Source organism: Salminus brasiliensis, chromosome 3, assembly GCF_030463535.1.
Source record: "Salminus brasiliensis chromosome 3, fSalBra1.hap2, whole genome shotgun sequence".
In the NCBI taxonomy this organism is placed as follows: Eukaryota; Metazoa; Chordata; class Actinopteri; order Characiformes; family Bryconidae; genus Salminus; species Salminus brasiliensis.
The window spans coordinates 5,852,809-5,873,452 of NC_132880.1; the positions used below are offsets into that span (position 1 = coordinate 5,852,809).

The 20,644-nt window shown below is 43.8% G+C and overlaps 1 protein-coding gene across 2 annotated transcripts in view; it reads left to right on the forward strand.

Moving 5' to 3' along the window:
- Positions 1-20,644, forward strand: part of olfm2a (olfactomedin 2a) — a 144,207-nt gene that overhangs the window by 95,803 nt on the left and 27,760 nt on the right. For both annotated transcript variants that reach the window (XM_072675292.1, XM_072675291.1), the window contains exon 2: positions 10,661-10,810. In XM_072675292.1, the coding sequence (XP_072531393.1) occupies positions 10,661-10,810 (150 nt within the window). The remainder of the gene's footprint in view (positions 1-10,660; positions 10,811-20,644) is intronic.

Sequence of the window (20,644 nt, forward strand, 5' to 3'; positions counted from 1 at the left end):
CTTCCACAACACACAGCGCATCCCAAAAACACACGAATTTTCCATTCCACCTTAAATGGAGCAGAAATTACAGAATGTTAACCAAACTAAAAACTACAAAACTGCAGAGCAGCACTAGTTCTGAAAGTACTCACTCTGGGAGGACCATTAGGGTAGCCAGAACAAAAGTCCAAAAATAGCTTTGCCAGTTTATAAAAAAAAAATGCTGGACAAAGCAGGTTTGATGTACAAAGAAAAAGGAACTAAAAGGATGAAGTTTAGAGCTGATAAATCAAAGTCAGATGATCAATTAAAATGGATTCAATCAGCTTTCCAGCCGTAGAACGCTTACTGGTCTGTGGCCCTTGCTCATGCAGCTTTTAACCTCCTCCCTCTTTAGGTTCCTAGGCCCAATTAAGCCCTTAAAACACCTATGGCCCACCGGTGGGCCGAAAGTATCATTACAAACTTCTGTCACCAAAGAACAGCCCCACCAGTTTGTAGAGAAGCCCCTGTAGTTACAGAGTAATACACCTCTGTTGGCCTTCTGGAATCTCCTCTCTGTCGTCCGTCTCAGAGTTTTCACACTTTTCAGAGTTGTTGTCTCCCTGAAAAGGTTCTTCTGGATTCTCCCAGGAGATCAATAAAATACCATACCATATAACATATGCATACATATAGAGTTACTATACATCAGTTACTACTATTGTAGCAGTCTGGCTAATCATTAGTCATCACTTCTGATCACGCTCACAATGTTCTCTGTGTCACTGTCTCACACGCCATTCAAACAACCCCTAGTTAAACAATCCATGTGATGGGGAGGAAGACTCACAGAGTGGGGAGGAAGACTCACAGAGGGCGCCTTTTGCCTTTAAGGGCCTAACAGTTACACCCTGTATTACTTATTACTGACTGATTAATAACGAACTGATAACTGATTAATAACTGATTGATGACTGATTAATGACTGACAAACAAGTTGAGGTTAACACCATTTAACAATGAGTATTTAAGTATGAATAAAGAATAATGAGACCCTCCATTTTTACAGGCATGTGCATGTCCTCCCCCTCCTAGTGACGGGAGTGTTGGGGGGAGGCCTTGTGAATTGGTGGGTAGAAATACCCAAATTTTTGGGTATTGTTGGGGTTTAAGCTTCCATTACCTGTTAGCTACATGAGCCACATAGCTCCAGTGCTAATTGTTGAGCTATACACATTCATTACTTGTTAGCTACATTAGCCTCATAGCTCCAGTGCCAATTGTTGGGCCTTAAGTTTCCACCACTTGCTCGCCACACCAGCCTCAAAGATCTAGTGCTAATTGGTGGGGTGTGAGCTTTCTATAGCTGTGGAAGAAGCAAACTTCAGACAAAAAATAAAAAATAAAAAATAAATTGAAGGCGTGAGGTGATAAAGTACGTCCAAGCCTGAGCAGCAATAGCTGTTCCTGTGTGCGTGGGTGTGTTTGTGTGTGCAAAAAAAAAAAAAGGACATATGCCCCCTGCTCCCTCTCCTCCGCCATTTCCAGCAGACGAGGGGGAAATTGCGACAGAACGAGTAAGTGGGTGGTAATGAGTCCAGGGGAGAATCTAATCAGCTCTTAAATTAAAACTCAACATTTATGCAACATTAATGAACAGAATGTGCATTTATTAAAAAAAAAAAAAGAGACAGAGAAAAAATTGCTCACAAAACTCCCCTCCGGCCCTCCGGCTCTCCCGCTCAGGCTCACGTGCACCATGTGTGCCGAACGCGAGCCGCTCAGGTGACTGATGGGCTGCTTTATTGGGCCGAGAGGCTGCGGAGCATGGCCGCGGGCTGCTCAGGGCTAGGGATCTGCAGCTTAAGCGTGGCTGACAGGTTTGGACAGGAAGCTGCAGGTGCGGCGGAGGCAGAGACGAAACAGGGGTTAAGGGGCTGCTGTGCTGTGGGCCGGGCTGGGAGGATGTTGGAGGTAAGTGGGTGATTAGGTTACTTGCAGGCTGGAGGACGCTTTACTGGAGACAAGCCCTGTGTCTCAATTCAGGCTCTATTCATTATGTTCTAACAGCATAGCCCTCTCTGGAGTCCTGTCGTCATTCTGTAGTCGGCCTCATGCTTATATTAGGAGGTCCAGGTCTGAGGCGGTTATCTCTGGCTGTCTTTAAAAAAAAGTCACTCCTTGTTGTAAACAAAAAGCAGTAGAAAGCTGCTAGGTTTTGTGGTATATACTCGTTTCTGGATTCCCTGTGATTACAAGGCCATTAAGAAGTCAAACTAGGATGGCTGGATAGCAGATTTCTTAAATCTTGCTCTATAAAACTGACGTAAATACCGATATATCGTGACAAACTGAAGAATCGCAATATTATGTTTCGCAATACTGTATCGATTCTCATGTTAAAATTAGCGGCAGACAGTGGTTCATTTTCTGTTGTGTTTAAACCCTGAGCTCTGGATAACAGGGTTGTATTGAAACCCCACTCTTCTGATTGGATGAAAAGTAAAGTTTTCATTTACTCTAATTTTATGTATATTTTATGATTTTCTATGTTTTTTTGTTTTCTAAAATGACCCCTGTATCATGATACATATAGTATCACCAGGTTCTTGCCAAAAAACAAACCAAAGCCTAATAACCAAACCATAAACATGTCATGGCAGATATCATATTCTCTCAGGTACAATTTGAGGATTATGGCCTTTTTTTTTACATAGTCTCTCATAGTTTCACAGGCACAAAAGTAATTGGACAAACTCACATGATTATGAATGTAAGGAGTGTATTTAATTCCTGGATGCAGGTGCTTTGCAGTCAGTGACTTCCTGAATTCTGGAACCTATAGACCTTAGGGCCTTCTTTTGAGCTTTTTTGGTAGGTACCGACAACTGCAAACTGGAAGCACTCCACCATGACCTGCATCCTGCATTGTACGTTGCGTTAGATGTCTTCAGTCCAACCACATCAGCTCTGTCCCGTGCAGGCATGAACTCCGCAAGACCTCTGAAGGCTTCCTGTGGTATCGGGCACTAAGACGTCAGCAGCAGATCCTGTAAGTCCTGGAAGTTGTGAGGTGGGGCCTCCATGAGCATCAATGAGCCATGGATTCCCTTTTGCTATTCCACTGGTTGTCCTTTCTTGGAGGACTTTTGGTAGTTACTGACCACCGGATACTAGAAACACTCCTCAAGATGTTTCTCCTGATGTTTTACATGATGTTTTGGAGATGCTCTGACATAGTCATACATGTCCATGCCATAACAGTGCCTCCATCATGTTTGACAGATGATGTGGTATGTTTCAGAGTTTTCAGAGAGTCTTGGTTTAGATCTAGGAAACCTTTAGAACATTCTTTATCTGGTGTCAGTGGCATTTGTCAGGGGGTGGGATGTATTAGGCAGTCAGATTGTGATGGCTAGACGACTGGATCAGAGCATCTTCAAAACATCTTGTAAAACATCAGATCTTAAAGAGTGTTTTTAGTATGCGGTGGTCAGGACTTACCAAAAGTGCTCCAAGAAAGGACAACCAGTGGAATAGCAAAAGGGAATCCATGGCTCATTGATGCTCATGGAGGCCCCACCTCACAACTTACAGGACGTCTTAGTGCCCGATACAACAAGAAGCCTTCAGAGGTCTTGTGGAGTTCATGCCTGCACAGGTCAGAGCTGATGTGGTTGGACTGATTGCTCGGAAAAAGACATCTAACGCAGAGTACAATGCAGCAGCAGTCTCGCTAGCGCTAAAACTAGCTAGAACACTAAAGAACCAAGACTCAGCACTGGAGATTAGGAGCGAGTGCCCCTGTGGCATTGGCCAGTAAAACAGCATCAGCCACAGCCAGGCTCATATGACTCGGTTGTCCAGATAGATCTTTCAAAGCAGAGTGTGCGGTGTTGTCACACACCAACCTACAAACTGCCCGTGACATCCACTTGAGCGTGGATAACTGGGACAGATAGAGGTGGTCTAGATGTCTGGATCCCGAGCAGTTTCACTGGAGCAGAATTAGCTGGAGCAGAATCTGATCTGGGCACCGAATCTGACCATAGGCGCTAAGCAGTTTTATCTAAATGGCATCACTAAATTAAAGAAAGACAGTGGTAATAAGGGGGAAAGGATGTTTTTTCCTCAGGCCAAAATGAACATTAACAAGGTAAATATGTGCTGATTTAGGCTTGCAGTTAGTGCAATGCTATGTTAGCCCACTGGTAGCTCCAGTGGGAAACTTTGCCAGTCACATATTGATGGATGCGTTTGGGAAATCCGCTCCAGCACAGATGGCTAGATTTCTGGACAATAGGGTCACAAGTCTGATATTTCTGAAGTGGGTCACCCTCTTCTGTGATAGAGCTGGACCTCTATGACACTGTCCTCTGATAGAGGTGATTCTTGCTGGGGTGGTGATAGCTCCTTTGCCAGAGAGCTTGCTAAAACCCTGCATAGCGCTTTTTACAACTGGTGTTGTCACAAAGCAGCTTTACATAATCAGTAAGAAAAATCAATAACATAAGAAGACATGAAAAATCTAAGACCCCCAGTGAGCAAGCCAACGGCGACAGTGGCAAGGAAAAACACCCTCAGAGCTGGAGGAAGAAACCTTGGGAGGAACCAAGACTCACCCATCTATCCCAAACCATCCATACTGTACTGGTGTGCAACATATTCTATTCATAATCATAATATAAAAATCATGGTGTAGTATAACTTAATATAGTCAAGGCAGTGATGGTCAGAGTAATGAGAGTAATGAAGCTAATACTGCAAATATTAATAGTGGCATTTAGGTTTTAACACGGTCATTAGGCACCTCATGGGTTTGCTTCCAAATATGGAATTATCTTAATGGTTTCCATTAGACTCTGCATGTTTCCTGTAGGACTTCTGGATCACCTGCATTCAGGATCCGTCACAGGTCACCTGATAAACTATTAGCATCCTTTCCGTTGAGATCTCCACCACTGGCCACTGTTATGAAACCATCAGGAACCAACAAAGGCCTTTAATGGTTTCTATCTTTATTTTCTCAGCCTGTCCTAGTCACTTCCTATAATCCAGGGACAGCTTGTACTTACCTACTTAACACTAGCCTAGATGTTCTGCCAGTGCTGCACTGCACTCTGTCTTGTCTCACTGTACTTGTCAGTGAATGACCTTGCTTGCATTCTCTTTTGTGTGGGACTGAAGACGTGTGGCAGACTGATTGTGTATTATGTGGAATAATTCTGTAAATAAATCTGTTGCATGTCATGAAAGAAGGAACTGTATCTCATCCCGTTATGTATTTGGATATGAGTGGAATGACAATTGAGTTGAGTTGAGTTGAATCCAAGCTGATGCTTTCTGTCACAGATCACTGAATTCATTACAGATGCCTGTGGCTTAGTAGCAGTGTCCTGCAGGTGCATATGCATATGTAGATGTATATATAATATATATAAAATTAAAATGTATCAATAAAAAAAACGATTTATTAATTTCCATAGCAATGTAATGCAATTACATAATATTAAGATAATTTCACACACACACACACACACACACACAAATAATATATATATATTCTAATGAATGCATTCAGCTACTTTATGTGCAATGCAGATGTGCAAATGCACACACACACACACACACACACACACACACAGCATATCTAGACCCTGAAGAGAAGTACCGTCAATAAAATAGGACTCTCTGGAGCAGATAAACATGAACCTATTGGCACCATGTTGCCTAATGCCAGGCGTGGGCTAGAGGGATATAGAACCCCCCAGCATGGAGTTGTGGAGCAGTGGAGGAACTGTGTTCTCTGAAATGATGGGTAGTGCTCCATCTAATACCTTTTGGGTGTGGGGAGTTGGGGATGGGGCTCGGGATGGGGCTCGTCCAACATTCTGTCGCTGAATGCAGTCAGATCCTCACAGCAGTGTCCCTCCAAAACCTAGTAGTAAGCCTTCTTCCCTGGTCAGTAGAGACAGTTACTCTTTTTATAGATAGAAGAAGATACAAGAAACAGAGAATGAGCAGATGTCCCAATACTTTTGTCAGTTTATTGTAGATTTAATAATGTAAGGTTTCCCGTAGCAACCCCTATTCCCATAACTGTTATAAGTATCAACACCACCATATTCTCCTGATGGCGCCATCACCTTCTGCCGCTTCCCCGGCGTTGACTAGGGCTTTCGCTAGTGGGTTGGCTGTGTGTACATTTGGGGGAGTAATCTCCAACTCTGTTTTGGCTATGCCAGCATGGATGACTACTGCAGACACTCAGAGTGTGAGCTTAGGCCACTTGAAGACAGCATTAATTAACGATAAAGAGTCTTTTGCCAGCCAGACAAGGACGAGGCTGAGGTTGCATCCCTTGTAAAAACACTGTGTGGACCACACTGTGCTACAGCGGCTGGAAACCGCACGCAAAGCGCTTTTCCTGTCCCTTCCATTAATGGACAAAAATCACACGGCGCCTACAACGCTCACGCAAAGGGCAAGCGTTCATAACTGTCCAAGCTATTCTTATGAAAGGCGGCGTTTGCAGCAAGAGGGGAAGTTCGTGCAGGATGAGGAACGAGGCTAATGACTGTGGGCCCGGCTCAACCTCGTCAGACCCGAGTCTGGAAATGAGGCGCTAGGGAAAGAAAGTCCAGACTGTGTCTGTCTCTCATAGCCCCAGGCCCTGCAGGCACCTTCAGCAGAAGAACAGGGTGGAAGGAACTGTGTGTGAAAAAGTCTATGCATGTGTATATGTGTGTGTGTGTGTGTGTGCAGCAGTGTAGTAGGTCAGCGAACAGGTTTTGCTCAGTATTTTTAGGTCTGTAATCTTTAATGCCATTTTTGGTGATGTTTCAGTTTACAGGGGAGGATGAAGGGGAGGAGGGGGGGCGGGGGGGTGATGCTGAAAATAGGAAGCCAGAGCTGCCCAAATTAAAAACGCTCTGGAACGGAGAGTAAGGTAAGGCCGCAGGGGAGAGAGAGGGAGGGGGCGAGGGGGAAGGAAGACAGAGGACGGAAGCATAGTGAGAGAGATGAGAACAGTAAACTGAAGGAAGGAGAGGAAGTTATTAAAGCCGGCCTGAAATTAAAATCGCCCCTTTTCTTACCTTATTAGTTCAGGTCTCTGGTCTATCCTATAATTTGCTCTTTCCTGTAATCTTCTATTTAAATGTAATGACTTCAGCTCACCTCTAAAACATCGTCTGATTTTTTATGCCCTCATACATTCATTGATTTGGGGTATTGGATTGACTTTATAGGTTCCAAAGAAAAAAGCTGATTTGGGGGATTTTGAGGTAGTATGTGACTTTGGTTCGAGTGAAAAATGCTCAGAAGACTCAAAAGTTTACCACCCTGTTATCTTGCAAAAAGGAACAAAGAACTGTATAATTCCCGAGTCTTGCCAGATGTGATACTGTCCTCTCCGGGGTCCTCTTGTCCAATTGGCACAGCGTGCGGGTAGCTAGCTGATCAGATTGATTGAGGGCATTGATTAACAACATTGGTCTTTGCTTCGGTCACCTAGTGTTAGCTTCTAGCCTCTCCAGAAGCTCCACTGCACGTTATGCCCAAATGTTGCAAAAGTACACGCACAGCTTGTCTAGTCCCTATAGTGAAGTACTGCCAATAGAATTGGACTATCTGAAGCAGATAAACATAAACATATTGGCACCGTGCTGTATAATGTCAATGCCAAGCGTGGGTTAGAGGGGTAAAAAGCCCCCCAGCATTAAGCTGTGGAGCAGTAGAACTGTCATTCTCTTTGGAATGATGGTTGGTGCTCCATCCAGTACTTTTGGGATGAGTTGGGGAGTTGGGGATGATTAGGTGGGGTGGTGATCATCCAACACCCTGACCTCATTAACGCTCTTGTCGCTGCATGCAATCTAATCCTCACAGCAGTGCTCCTCCAAAATCTAGTAGAAAGCCTTCTTCCCTGGACAGTAGAGACAGTTACTCCAACAAAAGCAGGAGGAACTCTTTTTAATTTCCTTGATTTCAGAGGAATCAATGGATGAGCAGGTGTCCCAATACTTTTGTCCTTGTAGTGTACATGTTAGCCTTCCCCCTACCAGCACTGGTATCATTTTGACAGTGATGGCTAGACGATTAGGTGAGAACATCTGGCAGGTCGTGTGGGGTTGAGTCGTGTTCCCTGTATGCAGGGGTCAGTACCTACCCAAAATGGTCCAAGGAAGGACAGCGGGTGAAGGTTCGGTGCCCAAGGCTCGTTGATGCTCGCGGAGGCCCCACCTCACAGACTGGTCAGAGCTGTTTTGTATTTCAGTAAGGTTTCAGCTAGCCCCAAACATCCCTGACCCAAGCTGCATTCACACGGCAGCCAACTTGGAGTCGAAGTGCACTGTTTGTGTTTTTCAGAATGGATTCATAAAACGATGCTAAACGTGGTTTTTAATGGGTTGAAGTATACTTGGGCAAGCGTCCAGATACCTGGGCGCATCGCCAACATATAGAGGAAGCGCGGGAAGCATCGTGTACATGTTTGTATTGTTTACATTATATTCTTATAATGTAATAATTGCGTTCTCCTGATGAGGTAAACGAAAAAAGGCAGATTTTATGAGCAGAGGGCAGATTTAAAGGTCATCAGGCCTGGGGAAGAAGAGAAGTGGAGATGGAGAAGGGGGGAAAGAGGGACTGGCAGCAGTGACAGGAAGTGACAGAAAGCTTCGCTAGCACACAGGGTGGTAGCTACTTTACACTCCTATCACATAGCCCTCCTGTCCCCTAAAACGTTTTAATCTGATCTGGGGAGAGAGAGAGAGAGAGAGAGAGAGCAGGGGAACAGGGGCTTGGTGCGCTTTTAACGTTCACCTCGTGCGCCATCCATCTCCGATGGCACTGCTGAAATGACTCCTTTCAATCTCACTTTTATTTCCCTTGTCTTCCTCTGTCATGTGTGCGTATACATTAAGCTGAGTGTGGGTGCGGGTGTGGGTGGGGGTGCGGGTCTCCTGTGCAGGCCTACGTGCCCACTGTCTCTAATTGGATTAATATGAGAGGCATCCATCCAGACCATTCCCCCGAGTGCAAAAAAAAAAAGCTCCATTGATTTCAAGCATCTCCGTTTTCCTGCCAGGTCCAAGCCGACTAGAACCTATGCCTCTTGACAGCAGCTTTTATCGTAACCTCATTGTCTTTTAGCTACACTTGTATTAAAGGCTGAATTGGCCCAGATCCAATTTTCCCAGCCTAAACGAACATCTCACTGGATCAAGTCAGATTTGAGAGATCCGAGGACTTTCGTATGTGGTCTTACGTCGGATACATATCCAATCCTTGCCCGTGTAGACATAATATGGACAGTAAGACTGGCTGAGTTCCATGAAAAAATATTGTCAAAGACACAAAAACTGAGACAGATATGATCAAATATTTAACAGTGTAAGGCCGTAAAAACCGTAGGAATCCTGAGGTTGGATAGTCTTTAACCCCTTAATCCTTGAACCATAAGACTTTAATCCTTTTTTTTACCTAATTGGTAACTGCTTGGTTTTGTGTCCCTCAGGGTTCTATTTTAGGGCCTATGAAACTGAAGTTTAATTTGGCAGCAGTTGAGTCAAAAACTAAAGTGTGGGAGTCTAAGGTAAAGGTGTACGTATTTGTCACTGTACAGCGAAATGTGGCCTCTGCATTTAACCCATTTGTGGTAGTGAACACACACACACACTAGTGAACTAGGGGCAGTGAGTACACACACACACAGAGCGGTGGGCAGCCAACTCCAGCGCCCGGGGAGCAAAGAGGGTAAAGGGCCTTGCTCAAGGTCCCAACAGTGGCAGCTTGCCGAGCCGGGAATTGAACCCACAACCCTGTTATCGATAGCGCGGCGCTCTAACCGCTGAGCCACCACTGCCCCATTAACATGCTGGGGATTAGAACCCATCACAGGTTGAGGGAGGTTTCCGAACAAACGAGGTGGTGATGTGGACCAATCCCAGTGGGGATCTGTCACAATCCGGGGGAGGTCTCAGAATAAGGTGGGGATTAGAACCAGTCACAGACAGGGGGAAGGCTAAAAACTAATAAGCTGGTGATGTGGACCGATTCCAGTGAACAGGAGGTCTCAGAACAAAGTAGAGTTTTGATTAGAACTCATTACAATCCAGGGGAGATCTCAGAGCAACAAGGTGGTCAAGTGGACCAGGTGATTTTAGGACAAACAAGATTGTGCTTTGCACCAGTCACAATCAGGAGGAGGTCTCAGAGCATACAAGGTGGTCAAGTGGAGCAATTTCAGAGAATGGGAGGTCTCAGAACAAACTAGAGTGGTGTTTAGAACCAATCACAGTCAGGAGCAGAGCAGGTCTGAGAACAAACAAGGTGGTACTTAGCACCAATCACAATCAGGGGAAGAGCCGAGGTTGTGATGTGGGCCAATTGCCGTGAGATGGAGGTTTCAGAACAAACTGGACTGGTGATTAGAACCAATCACAGTCAGGAGCAGGTCTCAGAACAAATGCCACGGTGGTCAGGACTTCATCTTTAGCACATCGCACCATGTTTTGTCTGTTGTTTGATGAGAACGCTTGTGAATATTGCGAACATCAGTTATTTATGGGCTATACATTTATATTTGGGTCAGATTGGATCTGCAGGAGGATCGGATCTGAATCAGAATTAAGAACTATGACCTAAACATGGTCTTTACTTCTCCCTATTCTTTTCCCCCCTCTCCCTTCAGGCCCTGTACCCAAGCCCGGAGGAGGGCTGGCAGATCTACAGCTCAGCACAGGATGCAGATGGGAAGTGTATCTGCACGGTGGTGGCTCCGGCCCAGAACATGTGTAACCGAGACCCCCGCAGCAGACAGCTCCGCCAGCTCATGGAGAAGGTGACAGCTGTCGAGCACGCAGGCCAACCATCACTCACTCACTGACTCACATACAAACAGATTAAATCACACCGCTTATACCGTATACACACACACACACACACAACACACAAACACACACTCACACAAAAAGGCATTTGTGTTTGTAAGCAGAAAAGAATATACTGCATTATTATTCGAACCTGAGCGAAAGTGCTGCGAAGTCATTCTATGAAACAGGTGCCAGTTCCATGTGACAAAACTAAAAATGCAAAAAATCACACAACAAAATTTCTTTATTCTACAGAAAACACATTTCCCACCTTAGACATACAGTCCTTATCAAAATTACCATCTTTAGTTAGACATGGTAGCCATATTCACAATACAACGTGACAGGGTGGGATGTGACGGGGTGGTAAATGTCACCCTGAAATGTGTACAGTTCTTCATATGGTCAAGTTTCTGACCTAGCACACATGTCCACACATATTTTATTTTGTTTCATAAATAGTGTAATTTATTTATTCCTTATTCCTAATTTCCTTTTTCTCCCAATTTGGTGCTGCCAGTTAACCCACCCGTTCATAGCTCCCGACACTGGGAGGTTAAGGACTTAACACATATCTACTCTGATATGTGTGTTAGCAGACACATCAGACCAACAGCTTTTAACAACATAACTTTTAGATATTAATAATAAAGGGAGAGAGCGCCATATACCTACCCAGCCAATTGTGCTCTCCCAGACTCCAGCTGCTGATGGCAAAGTGGCATGGCTAGGGATTTGAATTTGCGACCCCCTGGCCGCTGAGCCATTTAGAGCCCCAATAGTATAAAAATTGTAATAAGGTGGGGATTAGAACCAGTCACAGACAGGGGGAAGGCTCAAAACTAATGAGGTGGTGATGTGCAGAACAAAGTAGAGTGGTGATTAGAACTTATTAGAGTCCAGGGGAGGTCTCAGAGCAACAAGGTTGGCATGTGGACCAATTGCAGTGAAAGGGAGGTCTCAGGCTAAACTCGGTAGGGGAGGTCTCAGAGCAACAAGGTGATCAAGTGGACCAATCACAGTGAGTTCCAAGTCTCAGGACAAACAAGGTGATGCTTAGCATCACTCACAATCCGGGGAGGTCTCAGAATAAGGTGGGGTTCAGAACCAGTCACAGACAGGGGGAAGGCTCAAAAGTAATAAGGTGGTGATGTGGACCAATCCCAGTGAACAGGAGGTCTCAGAACAAAGTAGAGTGGTAATTAGAGCTTGTTACAGTCCAGGGGAGGTCTCAGAGCAACAGGGTGGTCAAGTGAACCAATCACAGTGAGTTTCAGGTGGTTTTAGGACAAACAAGGTGGTGCTTATCACCAATCACAATCAGAGTGACTGGCTAAGAGTGCAGAGCTAAATAAAACCTGATGCTGCTTATGAGAGCGGCAGGCAAATTACAGTGTAGTGGCAATAATAGAAAAATTATCATTTTAAATGATGGATAAATCAAGAAATAATACAGAATAATGTGTAGTAAAACAACCAGCTGTCCAAAATGACGTTCAATTCCCACTTTAATAAATTCATTAAGCGGTCTCAAATGAACAACATCCCAAATGCTTTAGTCTGGGTAAACACTTAGCTCTGTTCTCAGACTTGTTTGGTGCAAATATAGCAGTGTGCTGATTCACATCTTGTTTAATTCTGAAACTCAAGATACAGAATCAGGGGTTTGTGGCTCCAGCATGCCAGATTGAAGCCTATTATTAAAGTAGGAAGGAAGGATAAATAGATGTGAGAACCCTGTGGGGTACACACAGAATTGCGGCCTATTTGCTTGCCAGTTGAAGGTACCGACCCGTCTGCATGAAAAACAGAGGATTCTGTTTGGCTGTATACTCTGACCAGGCGCAGCCATCAAACCAATCTCACTTAGAAGCTCTCTTGCTTGCTTTGGAGATATATCTTTGTTTTCCAAGTCATTTTCAGAACCTTCAATGGCGAGCCAGTTGATTAGAGGTCCTACGGAGAACCGTCTTCAGTTTACACCTTTTCTCACCTTCGGAAAAGTGATGAGACAAAAAAAGATCTGCTGAGAATCTTCATTATTTTACAGGCTTTTCCTGAATTGTTACAATCAAACACCTTCCAAAAACTGACATCCTTAAAAGACCTGCAGCAAGACTAACGATCTGCCAAACACTGACTGAATTATTCTGTGGTAGCACAAGAGTGAGCGCTAGCACACAGCCTAACACTGAGGCCCCGCAGTCAACCAAAGACATTCCACATATAAGGATGACCTCCAAGAAAATGTAGCCCTGAGGAAATGACAACACATTGATGGTAAGTCAAGTCGTTTATGCAAATATACAGTGCCAGGAGCCAATGGGAGAGCTGTAAGCCTTACTTAAAGAGGTTGTAGTGCACAAACAGCAGCTCAGTGACAGGAACCTGTTCAGTAATGATCAACTCCAATATCCCCATTGGCTCCTGAGCCCAACAATGTAGATACTGGTCATGTCCTCTCCCCTAACTGACCGTCAGTGTGTTGTCATTTTCCCCAGGATATCTTATTTTTGTTATACACTTTTGATTTAAGTAATGGTTGACTATCTGGTCTTGGTGTTGTGTACTGTAAGTTACAATTTTTTATTTATTATAGTGACCAAGTGCATAAATATCAGTCAAGTTTGATGTGTAAAATCATTTATTGGATTAATGATCTCTGTACCCAAACATGCTCCAAATTGCTTGTTTGGTAAATTGCCCCCTCCCCTGCTAAAACAGAGATTTTGATTGGTCCTGTCTCTAGGCTTAACCATTCAATTATTAATCCTGTTATCAATGCAAAGAATGCAATAAATTAGTTTGTAACAACTTAGCATATTCTGTGGAGTCCCACAGGGTTCTATTTTAGGGTGATATAATGAGAGTATTGCAGTTATGAAGGTGAAGAACTGAAGTGTGGGTCTGTGTACAGGGTTCTATTGCCTGTTCCTGTCCCACCCTGATCTGCAGTGAAGATTTTGATTGGTTCTGCCACTGGGGTTGACTATTTACTGCCATGCCCTTTGCTAACATGGAGATTGCGACTGGTTCTGTCACTAGGATTAACCTTTTTTAACCCTAGGTCTATTATTTAATTATCAATCCTGTTATCAATGCAGAGATTGCAATGAATTAGTTGGTAAAAAAAAAAACATATTCTGGGGAGTCCCACAGGGTTCTATTTTAGGGTCTATGAGTTCATTGAGTTAAATGAGTTAATGGCCTGTTGTCCCACCCAGATTTCGATTGGTCCTGCCACCTGGTTTGACTCTCTGTTTTGTCCTGCCCCATCTGAAATCTTGATTTTGATTGGTTGTGCTACTGGGTTTGACTGTCAGTTGTCCCGTCCCCAGCTAACATTTGCAAGATTGCGACAGATTCTGCCTTTGCCCATGCCCCCTGCTAAAATGGAGATTTTGATTGGTTCTGTCACTGGGTTTAACTTTCTGTTGCCCCGCCCCCAGCTGAAATCAAGAATACCTGTAATTCAAATGGAAATGTTTCTGTATTACATTTGCAACTCAGTAATTAATTATGTAGATATAACTTGTGCAGAGCTAACTCTGATGCATAAATACAGCTACAGATAATGCATTATAGACTGTTTATACAGAACACACTCATACACACACACACACACACACATACACACTCAAGCAGTAATCATTACATGACACAGCCGAATCATTACTTACCCCCTCTCTATTAGAGAAACTTGGTGAGGGTACACAAGGCAGGCGTGCGTCTAAAAGAGGCCATGTCCTAAATACAGCCATGAAATTGGATTCATTCAGCCTTAGCGTCGTAGTCTTTTTTCCCATTGTACCCATTAGACTAAGACTAGGTGAAGAAAAGCAGGGGAAATAAAGTTAAAAATAATCCACAAATCAGGAAATGGAGCACACTCCACACACTCCCTTCTAAATGCATTCAACACAGCGCACACACACTTACACACTCAATCTCCCTAATGCTGGGATGACACACACAATCTAATAAATGCCCGACTGCATAGGCCGCTAACCCAGCGGCACTATGACACACGCTGAAATTGACTTCAGAGCGTTGGGGCTGAAGAATTCTGAAAATGTAGAGTGAACCTGCATAGAGAGCTTCTCTCTTAAAAATAACGGTGCCACAAGGGTTATTTGGAGCAGTGCTATGGAATCTAAGTACAAGGGAAAGCATTGGAAAGTTCATAGACTCTAAAAATGCTAGGTTATTTTCTAGACACAAACCCCTGGGTTGAGCCAACCAGGCTATTCATTAAGCTTGGGAAAGAAAAATTGCGTGTAATCCAGCCGCTGGGTTAGTAGCTGGGTAGTGTTACAAGCCAGACTTCTGCCTATCTTGACAGATTCTGAGTATTTTCACTGCTTAATATGGCCAAAGACCACCTACTTCTTCCGGAAGAGGCTCAGTGGATAAACAGAAGCTAAGGCTAGTGGCTGGGTCACTCCCAGAGACAGTGGAGACAGATGGGTCACTGCAACCCACCCACAGTTTGTTAGCGAGTAGCAGTAAAAAGGCTAACATGGCCTGTCACAGTCTGTTTAGCCAATCCCTGCTGAAGACAAAACAGCCTGGTCAGCTCCAACTGGTCAGGCTGGTTTAGCTGGTTGACCAGCTTAGCTCTTGACCAGCAAAGGCAATGTTTTTGCTTGAGTTTGATGGTTAAGTATGATTAACCTGCCCAAGCTAGACCACCAGTATGACCAAGCTTTACCAGCATGACCAGGCAGGTCGACCAATATGACCAGCATCACCAAGCTGGTTTTCCAGCAGGGATAGCTAGTAAACATAGGTATAAACTTGTCTTTTGCTGGAAAGTAAACTGGTTAAGCTGGTTGACCAGTTTAGCTCTTGACCAGCATATGGAATGTTTTTGCTTGAGTTTGATGGTTAAGCTGATCTACAAGCATGATCAACCTGCCCAAGCTCGACCACCAGTATGACCAAGCTTTTCCAAGTTTTTTGACCTGCATGACCAGGTGCGTCGACCAGTATGATCAGCATCACCAAGCTGGATTTTCCAGCAGGGATGGCTTGTAAACATAGGCATAAACTTGTCCTTTGCTTGTCCGACTTGTCCAGTTTGGCTCTTGTCTATCATAGCATATCTCTGTCAGCATGTTAGTGGTCAGGCTGGTCATGCTAATGAGAGGCCTTAGTCATGCTGGTCATGCTATTTGATAAACCAGCTAAATCATCAAACAGAAACATACCCATATCTTTTTTTTTTTAACCCAATTTTCTCCCCAATTTGGTGCAGCACCACTATGCAGCCAACCCGCTCTGAGGAAAGCGCCGTATCCCCAGCTCTGATACATCAGCCAACAGATGCCTGTGCTGCCCAGCATCACAATGCGAGTGATGAGGGGGTAGAGCGCCATCTACCCATGGCCAATTATGCAGGGTTAGTTGTGCTCTCTCAGGCTCCAGCTGCTAATGGTGAAGCAGCTTGACCTGACATTCGAACTAGCGATCCTAGAGCCATAGTGTCAGCGTCCCTTTGAGCCCCCCCGACTCCCAAGTGTGTGTTTGAAATCCACCCAGACCGGGTGCGTTATACTAGACATACTCTACAGACGCAATAGACCGAGATCAGGCTGTAAAATGCTGAAGTGTGCCTTTTGAAAGGTTCTTTAGGGAGCTAAAGGGGGCTCTTCTGTGGCAGTGTTCCAAACAACTCTTCTTGGTACCTTCAATTTAAAGAGTGAAGGATAGAGGATGAGCCAGAAAGAGGGAATAAACGCTGAGGGATAAAGGGAATGAAAGAACAGCTGTGCTGTAGAACGGGTGAAGAGGTGGATGCTGAACTGCAGTTCAATCGATGCTGTTAAATGCAGCGCACTGGCGTGAGTTAACCCATTGAGGTCTGGTGTTATTGTCATTTTTTCTGCATATTCGGTTTACTTTGCTTAAGAATTCCAATGCAATCGGGTATATAATTACATCGTTCCATAATGAATTACATTTACCTTCGATTTTTGTTCTAAATCCATAACCAAGAACACGAACCGACAAAAAAAAATCTGATTCTCCTTAAAGTCAGATCTCCTCCTTTACTTACAGAGACAAATGTGGATGAAGAGGTTCCACAGAGAAGCCTAGGAAGATCAACCCTTTACCTTCTTCTCCGTCTATCCATCAGTTTTCTTCTCCATCTATCCATCAGTTTTCTTCTCCTTAGACCTTTTACCCCATCTCTGACCCAACTCTCCTTTCCCACTTCCCTTTCCTTCCATTCGTGCACCTTTTCATCTGGAGCTATTTCCAGCTTCATTTCTCCTCCAATCTTATCTCAACATCTCCTTCTCATCTTCCTCTTTATCCCGCTTCCCCTGAACATCCATGCAGGATGGACATGTGGTTTCCAGCTTCCTCTCCAAACGGCAGTTATTCGACATCAGTCTGCCACAAATGCACTATGCTCTTTATTGCATCTGAAAGCTCCAGAGCCTCACCACAGTGCACACCAGCTGAGCTACTAACTACTTAGGGAGAAAGTCGAAAGAGAAAACCCGGACAGACCCAGACAGTCAAGGGCATGCAAGTGCAGGCGCATCACAAACGGGCCACGATGCGGCCGCAGCATCCGCTCACAGTGTGTCTGAAATAAGCGCTATAGCTAATCACGCAAACTGTGCAGAGGGAACTGCCTACTGATTGCACACCAGTGAGGAGCAGTGAAGTAGCTGAGCTGTGAACTCAAGACAAAAGAGAAAATGCTGAAGATTTTGAAGAGTTTGAGGTGTTACTCTCCTGAGAGTGAGAGACATCAAATGAATACATAAGGTTTCATTTTCCCTGTGTTATATGCATAATTGTGTCGGCTTAGAAGTGGCGCTTTGAAAAAGAAGAGAGATCGAGCTGCTATATAGTTGTATCACTAGCCAATATGGTGTCAGTAACCAGGCTTTATGTGCTTTATTTAATGTGGAAAACACCTGTGAAACCCACACATCCAATCTCATCAACTTAACAGAAACAACTTTTGCCTTGGAATTCATGAACATAGAGGATCACTTACATTTTCTAGCCTGCACTTTGCCTGTTTACCAACGGTTCTCAATAAAAGACATGAACTGTTTGTGTTATTGGAAAATTGGTAAATCAGATCTGATTGCAGGTATAAAATGATTCTAATGTGGAAGTCTTGTACAATTTTACCGGGTTCAACCAATCAGTAGGAAACTAAATAATAATAATAATAAAAAAAGTTAGATATATGTTAGGTAAAAACTGACTATAGACCAACAAAATTATCTGGACCTGACTATAGACTGACAAAATTCTGTCTGAAACCGATTATAGACTGACAAAATTCTGTCTGAAACCAACTGTAGACCAACAAAATTGTCCGGACCTGACTGTAGACCACTAGAAGTCTGTCTGATATCGAATATAGACCAACAAAATTGTCTGAAACTGACTGTCAACTGACAAAATTTATTTTGAACCCAACTGTAGAACGTCAAATGCCTGACTGAAACCAACTGAAGACCAACAGAATTATTTGAAATTGACTGTAGCCCTACAACATTGTCTGAAACTGACTATAGACTGCCAAGTCTGTCTTAAACCAGCTGTAGACCAATAAAAGTGTCTAAACCTGACTATAGACCACTAAAACTCTGTCTGAAACTGAATATAGACTGCCAAGTCTCTCTGCAACCAACTGCAGACCAACAAAATTCTGTCTAAAACCTGCTGTAGACCTACAAAATTGTCTGAAACCAACCGTAGACCTGAAACCGGCTGTAGATTGTCAAAAGTCTATCTGAAACCTGCTGTAGATCCAAAGAATGTTTGAAACCTACAGTAGGCCTACACAATTATAACTAAGACCAACTGTAGATCATCACAGGTCTGTCTGAAACCAACAGTAGACCAACAAAATTGTCTGAAACTGACTGTGATATAAAACAATCTGGTTGCAGATAAATATATATAACATGATTTTAATATGCAAGGTTTAATATGTGCAGTTTCCCTGGGTTTAAATAATCAGGAGGAAACGTTCAGCGAAAGGAAGGTTTAACATTCCCAGTCATTGTTAAGCTGTGAATTCTGCCACCCAGGCAGACCAATTGAGATGCTGAATGAGTGATGAAACCTCTGCAAATCAATGAGACACCTGATACTAACTCTCTTTCAGACTGATGGCTATTCACCTTATGCACTATTGGTTTCTGTCTGCCTCTTAAAATCTGCCTAGTACACCCACATCACCAGCCTCCCATAGACATCCACACAGAATGAAGATAAAGGCTATGTGTTAGAAGGTGTGTGAATGTGTATGTGTGTGTGTGTGTGTGTGTGTGTGTGTGTGTGGCTTTGGCAGCAGCTGTGAGGCTCTAACACTCCTGTCTAATAAAACACAGACTAATGAGGACACCTGAGGTCAGTCCCCCCTCAGCACAAGATGTGGAGGATGTGTTCAGAATATAACAGCTTCTACTGGCCTGACTCCTTTAAAAATAGCCCTCTGTGCTGTGTGTATGTATGTGTGTGTGTGTGTGTGTGTGTGTGTGTGTGTGTGTGTTAGACTGATCCTCCTGAGCTTACCGTCGGCACAAACCCGAGAGGAGGTGCTCCAGTGGCTGAACGCATGGAGGACTTGTTGATCCTCACTAACCCCCTTCAAGATCGCCCCATTCCCAAGCTCCCACAATCCTTGGCACTGACCGTAACCGCCAGCACTGACAGCTATGCAAATCAGCTCATTAGACAATACACCTTGCGTTCATCAGCCTGAGAAAATGGAAATGAGTGCAGAAACAACATACGATGCTCAGCGTGTGGGTTGTCGGGCCATGTAGAGCAAGGAGAGAGCATGTGTGCGCTAGAGCTTTAAATTTAACCTCTTAAACTTTCATGAAGTGCATAACTTGTACATAGATTTAATAGTTCCTAAAGAACATATTACTGTAGTACTGTGAGTCTTGGGATTAATAACGGTAACTGGGCCTGAAATTTAAATGTTACTGTAGACTGAGCCAACCCACAGTTTAAATCAAAATTCTCCTTGAACACACAGCCCAACAGAATTCTGTCTGAAATCAAATGTAGACTGACAAAATTCAGTCTGAAACTATAGACTGACACCTGTCTAAAGCTGTCTATAAATGTCTGAACCCGAATGTAGACCGACAAACTTGTTTGAGCTAGACTGTATACCAACAGAATTATGTCTGAAACTGAGTGTAGACTGGCAAAATTCTGTTTAAACCTAACTGAAGACAGACAAAATTAATTAGAAACTGACTGTAGACCGACAAAACTGTTTGAATCTGAATGCAGTTCAACAACATTGTCTGAACCTGACTGTATCCCAACTACAGGAATGTATGTCAATAAAAGTCTGAGCCCAACTTTAGAATGAGAAAATAATGTCTGAAGCTGACTATAGGTCAAAAAATGGTCTGATCCAAAAAAGTCTGCCAGAAGCAGACTGTAGACCAAAACAAATTGTCTGAAGCTGACCATGCCCTGACAAAATAATGTCTGAGCTGCCTGTAGACTGACAGAATTGTCTCATTCTGACTGTAGACTGACAAAATTCTGTCTGATTCCGACTGTAGACCAACAAAATTGTCTGATCCTGACTGCAGACTGACAAAACTCTGTGGTGAATCTGACTGTAGAGCAACAAAATCTAGTCTGAACTCAACTGTAGGCTAACAGAATTCTGTCTGAAGACAGAACAGACAGACATAGACCAACAAGATTGTCTAAGGCAGACAGTAGACTGACACAATTGTTTGATCCTGTCTGTAGACTGACAAAATTCTGACTGAAGTTGTCTGTAGACT